An 11,161-nucleotide genomic window follows, 5' to 3' on the forward strand; every position below is an offset into this window, starting at 1 on the left:
GGGGCTAGGTGTCAGGGTGAAACCTGCTGAGAGTCATGCTCCACAAAGGGGTGCATCTGTGTTTAGTGATGGGCAGCATGACATCCTGGGTCCTAGGGCAGGGGAAGGCTGAGGCACCAGGTCATGTTCTGATCAGGAATTTATGGCCAGTGGTTATCCAGAAACTCAACTTGTTGTTCTGAAGCTACTGTGGGTTTTCTTGTTGTTCCTCATTGTTTCTGACTTGGGAACTCATCCTCTCTTTGGTCATTTGTTCTCTTAATGACATCACCAATTTCCTCCCACCTCCCAATGCAGTGGGAAGATCAGCTTCTATACACTGCCACCTGCCACCCACACTTTGCCTGCTCATCTCAGTGCTGAGATCATTAAGGAGATGACTGAAGTCTTTGACATTGAGGATACCGAGCAGGCCAATGAAGATACCATGGAATGTAAGTGGGGGCAAGTGGAATGGCCTGCCCAGCACTTTGTCTTGCCCTGGGTGGGAGCCACACAGACCCAACAACAAATCCCATGTTTGATCCCCGCCCCTGCCCTGGCCCTACTCTGGCTTTGAGAAAATTGTTTAACCAACTCTAAGCTTAATGTTTTCTCCCACAAGGTGGAGAGTTCTAATCTGGACCATGGGGGTGGTTGTGGTCTTTTGGTAGATAGGAAAAAAGTCAGCAAAGTACTATGTACACAGTGGGGTGCTCAGGAAATATGAGGGTCCTTTCCCTATCTCTTGGAACCTGGAATGGACTAAGACACTCCTATGCAAAACCCCTTCTCTCTTGTTGCCCTAGGCTTTGCCTCAGCCATTGCATGTCCATTTCTAGATTTTCATTCTTACCCCCATTGGCAGGGAGACATCTGAGTCACAGAAAGGTGATACTTGCTGAATGGTGCCCGGTCAATGGCAGGCAGAGGTGGCATTTAAAGTAGCTATTCTGCCCTGTGGTCTAAGACAGTCCTAGCCCAGTGTAGCTAAGTGGTTAAAAAATGGATTGCCTGGATTCAAATCCAAGTTTTGTTTCTTGCTAGCTGTGTGATGCTGCATAAGTTACTTAATTTTTCCATGTCTCAATGACATCATCTGTAAAATGGGGACAGTGGCACTCACCTGATAAGTTGTTCGTGAAGACTTAATATGTAAAACCACTTGGAGCAGTGCCTGGCTTATAGTACATGCTTGGTGAGTATTAGGTGTTATTAAGATGATCATTTGCTGGGGTTCAGAGGTGTGGCTTTCAGAAATTTCTGTAGGAAGTTTGTTCTTTTCAGATACTACTATTTGCAAACTTGGCTTATGGCTCCTCCCCCCCCCCCCCATCTCTATCTCACCTAGGAAAGGTGCCCAGTGTTCTCTGGACCTGTCTGGGGTAGTGGAAAAAGCCCTAGCTGGCCTGCCTTCTGGTTTCTCTGTTTCTCTTGAGGGCCACTTGCTTTCCTTCTCTGGGCCTTTTAGTGTCCTTGGAGTTTAGATGAGGACAAGGAGACTTGCTTTCTCTAGAGTTTATTCTCCATGTGGCTTTAGGCATGTCCATTCCCTTTCAGAACTTTACTTCCCTCTTCTACCAAGTGGGCAGTTGGGGGAGAATTAGAGCTCACGTTCTTATGATGATGCTTGACCCTGGCTGCATGTGAGGGCAAAAGGGGCTCCATCACTGAGAATGTGCTTTGGCAAAATATTGAGGTCTGGGAAATTGAGGAGAGGGAGAAATTAATGGTGAGAGTTTCCTAGAGGAGTTGGTCCTAGTGTTGTATCTTGAAGAGTGAGTAGGGATTAGAGGAAAGGGATAGGGGCAAAGTTTAGAAGTAGGTGGGATAATGTGGGCCCAGGGCAATGGGTTACATTAATGGTTTTCAGTGGAGACCAACTCCAGGCAAGGGGCCAGAGTGAGGGGGAGAGAGGCCTGGTCCTAGGGAGGGAAACCCAGTGGCTGCCATTTACTGAGCAGTGTCTCAGACCAGTGCATTTCAGGCATCCTCTGCTGTGACAGCAGCCTTATGTCATAGACTTGTGGTATTCTCATTTTCCAGATGAGGAAGGTAAGGCTCCAAGAACAGCTCCCAGCAGGTGAATTTAATCCTCACATGCCTTTAATCCTTTGACATGTGTCCTCCCAGCAGGAATGAAAGAGTCTTCCTTTCCAACTCCCTTGGGCAGTGTCCACATATCCTTTCCACTGAGGCCTGATCAGTGGGGATCAGGGGGCTGGCCACAGGAAGGAGCTAGGGCCCTGACAGTGGTTTTGGTTGTGTTAAAGGCTTGGCCACTGGAGAATCAGATGAACTGTTGGGTGATGTGGACCCGCTTGAAATGGAGATCAAGTGGCTCCATTCTCCGATGATGAAAATAGCAGATGCCATGGAAAATAAAACCACCGTGTATAAGGTACCCGTCCTCTTTATTCATAGCAACCCTCTCCTCTACCCAGGGCTCTGGGAAGTGGTTGGTCCCTTCTGCTTGGCTCGCACAAGGTTTGCCTATAATGGTGGGGAGATGTAGGTCATTCATTCACTTCCTGTGGGCTCCCTGGGTGTCAGGTGGTGTGCATCCTTTGCCAGGCAATGGCAGGTCCAAGGAAGAGGCATATTCTCTCAAGGAGCTTTGCCTGCCTGGCTCCAGCCTAGAGAATAAGTATCCCCATTTGGCCACCCAGTTGTTCAAGTTGAAAACCTGGTTATCCTTGACTCTTCTCTCCAACTAGCATCCAGTGTCCCATACAGTCAGTAAGTCCTATGGCCTCTGTCTCCTAAGTCTCTTGAGAAACTATCAGCTTCTTTTGATCCCTACCCATTCTATAACCCTAGTCTAAGCTTCTAACCTTTTCTCACTTGGACATATGTCCCATGGTTTCTAATGGCCCAGTCTGACCATGTCACCTCCCCTGTTACGGCTCCCCAGCAGCTACATGATCAAGTCAATATGCCATGCTATGACTCCTGGAGGCTCTTTTCAGCTGCTTCTGCTAGTCCTCCTATCTCTGCCCTTTGAGAGGTCGCAGTTTAGTGAGTTTTAGATACAGACATCTGTACTGTTATGGGAGACACACAGTCTGGAGGTGGGGGCAGAGGTTGGGAAAGCATGGATCTGAGGGCTGTAACTATGCTACTTGTGAATCAAGGAAGTCTTGCTGGAGGACTTGATGCTTGCGTCACCTCTGGGAGGCTGAGGAATTCTCTGGGCAAGTGGCAGGGGGTGGGGGGCAGCAGCCGATGGCTAGGAGCTCAGCCAGTGCTTATGCCGAGGCCCAAAAAGGAGATAGTGTGGTGTTTTAGGGAAATCGTTTGTGGTGCAGAGTGGTTGGAATGAGAATGGAGGCAAGGAAAGATGAATCTGGAATCAGATTACAGCAGTCCTTGAGTTTGACTTTAAGCCATGGGTATTAGGAAAACACTGAAAGTTGGTTATTTTTTTCTGTCAAAGCATTTTCCTTTTTTTCTGATTTTATTTAAAATATCTTTTCCTTACATTTATATTTCGGCTAGGTAATATGTGTACACGGCATAAAATTTAAAAGGTACTAAAGGGTATGCAGTGAAAAGTTTCTCTGGCATCTGTCTCCCAGCCACCTTGTCCCCTCCTTGGTGACAGACTTGAATGTCCTTTCATAGCTATTCCATCTTTATGCACACACATATATATGTGTAAGGAGATACAGAGATCTGTTTGAGTTCAAATAATAGCATAGTATTTATATTATTCCATATTTTGCTTATGTCACTTACAAAATCATCTTGTATTGTTTCACATGTTTACTTAAAGAGCTGTCCTTTCTTTTTGATGGCTACATACCATCTGGAAGGGTTTCTTAAGCAAAGAAGTGGCGTGGTTAGGTTTGTGTACTATAGGTATCACTCTGGTGGCCAGAGTAAAAATCAGGTTAGAAAGAAAGGGAGCAGGGTGGAGGCAGGGGTTCAAGGAAGGAAACTGTCATCTGTATTCTATAAGAGATGATGAGGCCTGCACTGAGGTAGTGGCAGGAATCACGCCATTCTCATCCTCACACAATTTTAAACATTCCCCTGGTGCTTACAGGAAAACCAGTGTAAAGTTGTGTGTTTAAGGCCATCCTCTGGTAATACTTCTTAATGAGCCCATAAGCCCCAGGACATACCATTTTTCCTCAGGGACCTATAGTAGTTCCCCACTCTATGCTACAGGTTTCAGACTCAGGTTCAGGGAACCTGAGTAGGACCACTTCATTATACAACTCTGGGAGATACCATTTAGATGTGCTATATTGTGAATGGTGCCCCCGGCTGCAACCCCAGAATTGTGTAGTTTGGTAGTCTTGCCTTTTCTCCACTATAGGGAGGTGAGTAGTCATACATACATATAAGCATGACTGCTAGGGTTCGTATTTATTCCACTATTTACTAGTTGTGTGACCTTAGGTGCCTTGTTTGTCATAGCATTGTTACAAGGATTAAATGAGTTAATACGTATATGTGTGTGTGTATATATATACACACATGAAAAGATGTTCAATATCACTCATCATAGGGAAATACAAATAAAAACCATAATGAGATATCACCTCACATCTGGCAGAGTGGCTAAAATTAACTCAGGGAACAACAGATGTTGGCGAGGATGTGGAAAAAGGGGGAACCCTTTTGCACTACTGGTGCGAATGCAAACTGGTGCAGCCACTCTGGAAAACAGTATGGAGATTCCTCAAAAAATTAAAAATAGAACTACCCTATGACCCAGCAACTGCACTGCTAGGTATTTATCCAAAGGATACAAAAATGCTGATTTGAAGGGACACATGTACCCTAATGTTTATAGCAGCACTATTGACAATAGCCAAATTATGGAAAGAACCCAAATTTTCATCAACCGATGAATAGATAAAGCCGATACAATGGAGTACTACTTGGCAAAGGAAAAGAATGAAATCTTGCCATTTGCAACAACATGGATGGAACTAGAGGGTATTATGTTAAGCAAAATAAGTCAATCAGAGAAAGACAAATATGATTTCAGTCATGTGGAATTTAAGAAACAACAGGTGAACATAGGGAAAGAGAAGAAAAAATAAGATAAAAACAGAGGGAGGCAAACCACAGGTGACTCAAATACAGAGAACAAACTGAGGATTGCTGGAAGGGAGGTGGGTGGGGGATGGGTTAAAGGGGTGATGGGCATTAAAGAGGGCACTTGTTGAGATGAGCACTGGGTGTCATATATATGAACCGCTGGATTCTACTCCTTAAACCACGACTACACTGTATGTTAATTAACTTGAGTTAAAAAAAAAAAAAGGAATCATCATAATACCAATTGTCATTAATCAAGTAACTCATTTTTTAAATTTTATTCTTGTAAAAGCCATGCAAGCTACCCATTGTCTATCCCATTTGACAGATGATCAAACTGCAGCTGAGAGATTAACTGAAGCACCTTCTAGTTTGTGATAGAGCCAGACTTGGAGCTTAGTTCTACCTGTTCTTTTTTAAGTTTATGTATTTTGAGAGAGAGAACACAAGCAGGGAGGAACAGAGAGAGAGGGAGAGAGAGAATCCTAAGCAGGCTCTGCACTCTCAGTGCAGAACCCAACATGGGGCCCAAACTCACAAACCGTGAGATCTTGACCTGAACCGAAATCAAGAGTCAGATGTTTAACCCTCTGAGCCACCCAGGTACCCCAGGATTCCTATTCTTAAGCAAATCTGTCCCTGCCTCCTCTGTAGAAGTCTTTGGAGGACCCAGACCTTACTGTTGTCCCTCTCTCTCTCCAGATTGGAGATCTTACTGGGTATTGCACCAATCCAAACCGTCATCAGATGGGGTGGGCTAAACGCAATGTGGACCAACGCCCCAGGAATAATAGCACTGTGGACATCTGCCCTGTGGACCGCCGTCCAATGCTGCAGAGGATCATGGAGACAGACCCCCTGCAGCAGGGCCAGGCTCTGGCATTTGCCCTGAAGAATAAGAAGAAGATGCAGAAGCGTACTGGTAGGGGCACCTGACCATACCCCTCTTACCCATGCTCCAAAAATGCCCACTTAGGCCTTGATTAGGGGCTCTTGAGCGAACATTTACATGTGTCCAGCGCAAGGCTAACCCTGGTTAGGGCGCATAGGTTTGGAGGCTCACCTATTAGCACAGTGGTTGTCAAACTTTATAGCTTATTATTAGAATCACCTGGAAGGCTTGTTAAAACGCAGATTACTGGAACCCACCCCCAGAGTTTCTGATTGAGTATATTGGCCATAGCACTTGAGAATTTGTGTTGCTAACTGGTTCCTGGTGGATGCTGATGTTGTGCCTCTGGGAACTACACTTGGAGAACCTAGTCTGTGTATCAAATAGCTACCATTTATGTATTAGCTGCTTTCTACGGAATTTACAGATTATATATAATGTTTACTTTATCAGTAGGCAATGTACTCAAAATCTGAAAGGTACAAAAGGATATACAGTGACATGTTTCTCTCCTTCCAATCTCCTAGTCATCTAGGGCTTCTCACAGAGGTGACCAGTTAATTTCTTCTCATTCCTGAGATAGGTACATAGGCAAATAGCTATATATTTTTTATTCTCTTTTTCTATGCAGATGCTAGTCAGCTGATCACACAGTTTTGCCATATCATGTTTCCATTTAATATGTAATGTAAATTCATAAAAGAACTTCCTCCATTTTAATGGTGGTCTGTTGTGTGGTTGGCCAGTTTAGGTCTTCATGCTGTACTAATTTTCACTAACTCATTGCAAGCCTTATCCCGTTTGGTAAGTGAGGAAACAGGCCCAGAGACATTAAATGATATACTCAAGGTAAAACAACTAGGATTTGATGGAGCCAAGATGTAAACCTAGGATTTATTGACCCCATAAGCCCAGTTCTTTGCTCTTGGCCTGGTTTCACACTGAGTCCTGGGAATCCGGAGATGAAATACCCTTGAACTCCTGGTCTTATTATAAGGGAGTGAGGAAGAGATAAGAAAACAGACATTGGTCACAGACAGAGAAAGAAGAGTGGGGAAACCTAACCCAGCCTGGTGAACCTAACCCAGATGGTGGTGGGGTAGGGATGATCAGAGAAGGCTTCCTGGAGGAGGTGTTATCTGAGGGGAATCCTGAAGAACAGGCTGGAGGCTGGAGGATGGGAGGTGAGCATTCAGGCTCAAAGACCCTACTTTATGCTACCCCTTTGCTGTGAGAGCTTTAACGGTAGTAGCAGAGTGCTAAGCTCAACACAGTAAAAGAAAATTGCTGTTTTGATACTAGAAAGGAAAAAAAAAATACCTGGAGCCCAGTGAGTCTGACACTCTGAGATAGACCCTATGTTGGGGTGATCATTTCACAAGTAGATAAATGAGTCTACCTGTGAGCTTGTGCATTGACTGCCAACACCCCCCCCCCGCCCCCACCGCCCAGTTGTTTTGTATAGTGGTGGGGGTAAGTGAGCCAGTTTGGGAGTTTGATGTAGATCAAGATAGATATAGGCCAGCTCTGGCAGGCCCTCCTGCTGGCAAGCCACCCATTAAGTGAATGCTTGTATTTCTCCCTTCTGCAGATAAACTCGCCAGCAAGTTGTCTGATTCCATGATGTCTGTCCTCGACCTCTCTGGCAACGCTGATGACAGTGCTGGTGACTGATCGACTAATCTCACCCCCCTTTCCCCTCCAAGCACCAGTTCCAGTGGGATGATGGAATACAGATGAAATGGTGTGCTTCTCCCTGAAGCACCTGCATATTAAAAGAACTCCTCCCCCACCATGTCCCCTTCTCACTGTTCCCTCCATTTTTCAAGAAAAAAGAGTCCCAAGTTGCCGGAGCTGGCAAACCTAATACTCTTTATTTAACCCCTACTCTGTTTTTCAAGGGAAATAAAATTATCAGCAGATCCCTGATGCTAACAGTTTATCCCCACCTTGTAGGTTAGGATGGTTAGAAGACTGACCCTCACAAAACCCTCTTGAATAGCTAAATGTGCAACTAGAGGTGAGGCTTTTGGTAACCTGGTGGTCCCTAGGAGGGTGATGATTTCTTTTTCAGTCGGCAGCGTATTTCAGTAGCCAGCCATTCCTGTGGTGGGCTGTAGGCTATTCATCTTCCTCCCACCAAGTCTGCAGATCCTCTTCTGTGTGGCAGTGACAGTAGGGGGAGAAGTGATGAGCCTTGTCTGTGGAAGGGTCTGGGGATAGGATAGAGAGAAGAAGAGAACACAAGCCTGGCTGTGAGAAACACTACCTTGTTTACATGAAGGGAAAACAGGATGCTTGTTGGTAGCATGGCTACATGGCGGGGGGGGGGGGGCAAGTCACACATTCGGGCATTTCTAGGCAGATTGGGTTGGAGGAATCCCCTGAAGTGAGACACTCTGGCTGGGCCCAACCCTTGCATGATCATTTCTCATCTGGCACCAGCTTTGAATTCTGATTTCCGTCATTCAAAGGGATCTGGTGCCATTAGCTGCTGTATTAGGGGTTCATTGGTTGAAGTCACTATACCCCATTAAAATATAATTAGCCACCTGCTCTGGGAGAGCCTACCCCATCAGACATAGTGTCAAGGGGCCCTCAGAAAGGGACTGGAGTAGATGGCAGCAGATAAACAATCTTACTTTACCAGAGTTTGGGCTGTGCACATGACATCTGTCCCAGCAATCTACTGGGAACAGATTTGAAGGGATTGGCTGTTACATCACTTCAGTCTTTGTCCTCTACCCCAAACTTCCACATCATCTTTGGATCCACAGCCACATCTTAGTCTTGCCTCATGCTGTCACTCCCTAATTTGCCTATTCAAATCCTAAGAGCAGAATCACATGATGGACTGGCGAGCCCTTGGCTGCAGGCTGATTGGTGGGGAAGTGCAGACCACTCCTGCATTCTGGGGCAGCCAAAAAAGAGAATTAAGTACTACTTGAGCACACACTGCACCAAACCCTGGAAACCTCTTAACTCCTTTAATCCTCAGTACAGCTCTTCCAGTAAGGGGTTAGTCTCCCCATATGAAAGATAGGCTAAGGAAGTTGTTAGGATGTACCCAAGACATAGTAAGTGCCAGGATTGGAACCCAGATATGATAAAAAACGCATGTAGGTTCTTTCCTCTGCATTGTGCTGCCTCCTTAACACTGATTAAATGCCTACTCATGTGCCAGCTTTAGATACATGCTTTTTTCAGTAAAATAAGAGTCTTACTAAAATTCTACTTCCAAGTCCCTTTGCATGGAGTACAACTTATTTCACAGTATCTTATCAAACTCTCCTGGCAGGTAAATAATGTTACAATGAAAAATTGGATCCCAGGATAGCTAAGGCCATTTTAAAACTTATATGGCATTTCATTGAACTTTGTGACATTTTCTAGAGGTGTCTGGGTGGCTCAGTTGGTTGAGCGTCTGACTCTTGATTTTGGCTCAGGTCGTGATCCCAGGGTCACGGGATTGAGCCGTGTCAGGCTCTGCACTGAGCGTGGAGCCTGCTTGAGATTCTCTCCCTTCTCCTATTCACTCCTCTCTCCCATTCACAGTCTCTTTCTAAAATTAACAAAAAATGAAAATGTTTTCTAGTACTCCTAAGAGATACTGGAAACTAAACACTGGACATACGAGGTATCTCAATGAGTAAGAAGGAGCATGGGAGGAGCACCTGGCTGCCTCAGTTGGTAAAGCATGCGACTTAATCTTGGGGAGGGGAGTTCAAGCCCCATGTTGGGTGCAGAGCTTAATTAAAAAAAAAAAAGCATGGGGATGTGATTTTGCCTCAAAAAAAAACAAAAAAAAAAGTATTCATGTCGGGATAAGAATTTGGGACTCCAGATTCTCTACAATGTATCACAACCTAAAAAAAAAAAAAACCTCTTTCTTGAGTCATTTCCCTCATGTAAAAAAAATACTAAGATTTGATGTATATACAATAAAGTTCACCCTTTATAGTGTAAGTTATTTCACTTTGGACAAATGTATACAGTAGTGAACTACTAATACAATCATGACATGGAATAGTTCTATCACCCCTGAAACACTAGGGCCTTTTGTAGTTAACCCTTTTATTCCTACCTTCAGATTCTGGGAACCACTGATAATGTTTTCTGTCTGTATAGTTTTGCTTTCATGTGAATGTCATGTGAAAAGAATCCTACAACATGTAGGCTTATTTTATGCCTATAGATTTTTAAAATTGTATTTAAAAAGTTACATAGAATAAAATTCCTCTTGGTGTACATTTCTATAAGCTTTGACAAATGCAGACTTGTGTAAACAACACAATCAAGGTACAGAACAGTTCCATTATTTCCTGCCCTCCACCAACAAAGTCATTCCTGCTGCTTATAGTAAAAACCTCTCTAACCCTAACTCCTGGCAACCTTGATTTGTTTATCCTTATAGTTTTATCCTTTGGAGAATGTCATACAAGTTGAATTATACTATATGTAGCCCTTCTTAAAGTTTAGTTTTGAGAGAGACAGCACGAGTGGGGGAGGGGCAGAGAGTGAGAGAATCTCAAGTAGGCTCCATGCCCTCGGCACAGAGACTGATGCCGGGTCTCAAAACCACGAAGCTGTGAGATCATGACCTGAGCTGAAACCAAGAATCCAATGCTTAACCAACTGTGTCATCCAGGTGCTCCCACAGTATGTAACCTTTTGAGACTGGTTTCTTTCAATAAGCACAATACACCTGAGATTCATCCATGTTGTGGGGTTTATCAGTAGTTCCTTATATCCAAGCCATACTCCATTGTATGGATGTACCACGACTTGTTTATTCCCACGTTGGAGGGACATTGGGTTTCCAGTTTTGGGTGATCACAAATAAAGTTGCCATAAACATTTGTATGCAATTTTTTGTGTTTTCTTGAGAGAATACTTAAGAGCTGGATTACTGGCATATGTGGGATGTATGTGTTTAACATTCTCAGAAACTGCTACGCTGTTTCTCAAAGTAGCTGTACCGTTTTTCATTCCCATTAGTGTGTGAAAGTTTAAGTTTTACATCCTTTCCAGCACTTGGCATTGTCCGTTTTTTGACATTAGTTATTGTAGTAGGATGTAGTGGTATCTCATGATTTTGATTTGCATTTCTTTACTGACTAGTGAGTTGAGAATATTTTCATGTGCTTATTTGTCATCCATATATGTTCTTTGGCAAAGCGATCGAACCTCTTGCATATATATATATATATATATATATATATATATATATATATA

The 11,161-nt window shown here is 44.0% G+C and overlaps 1 protein-coding gene across 1 annotated transcript; it reads left to right on the top strand.

Moving 5' to 3' along the window:
- The first annotated feature begins 273 nt into the window (after window positions 1–273).
- On the top strand, window positions 274–7,850 carry LOC121026751 (guanine nucleotide-binding protein-like 3-like protein). The gene is made up of 4 exons (XM_040469524.1): window positions 274–434; window positions 2,253–2,380; window positions 5,737–5,956; window positions 7,518–7,850. Exons 1-4 carry the CDS (start codon window positions 377–379, stop codon window positions 7,598–7,600), a joined length of 489 nt encoding a protein of 162 aa, XP_040325458.1. The 5' UTR covers window positions 274–376; the 3' UTR covers window positions 7,601–7,850.
- Window positions 7,851–11,161: the final 3,311 nt, after the last annotated feature.

This window comes from Herpailurus yagouaroundi, unplaced genomic scaffold (genome assembly GCF_014898765.1).
Source record: "Herpailurus yagouaroundi ecotype Mexico unplaced genomic scaffold, PumYag 152979, whole genome shotgun sequence".
NCBI classification, from domain to species: Eukaryota; Metazoa; Chordata; class Mammalia; order Carnivora; family Felidae; genus Herpailurus; species Herpailurus yagouaroundi.

Excerpts from the sequence above, each read along its gene's own strand:
- LOC121026751 (XM_040469524.1), top strand. The coding sequence starts at position 377 with ATGACTGAAGTCTTTGACATTGAGGATACCGAGCAGGCCAATGAAGAT. Across the intron at positions 435-2,252 it reads CAATGAAGATACCATGGAAT|GCTTGGCCACTGGAGAATCA; the intron begins GTAAGTGGGGGC and ends GTTGTGTTAAAG. Across the intron at positions 5,957-7,517 it reads GAAGATGCAGAAGCGTACTG|ATAAACTCGCCAGCAAGTTG; the intron begins GTAGGGGCACCT and ends TCCCTTCTGCAG.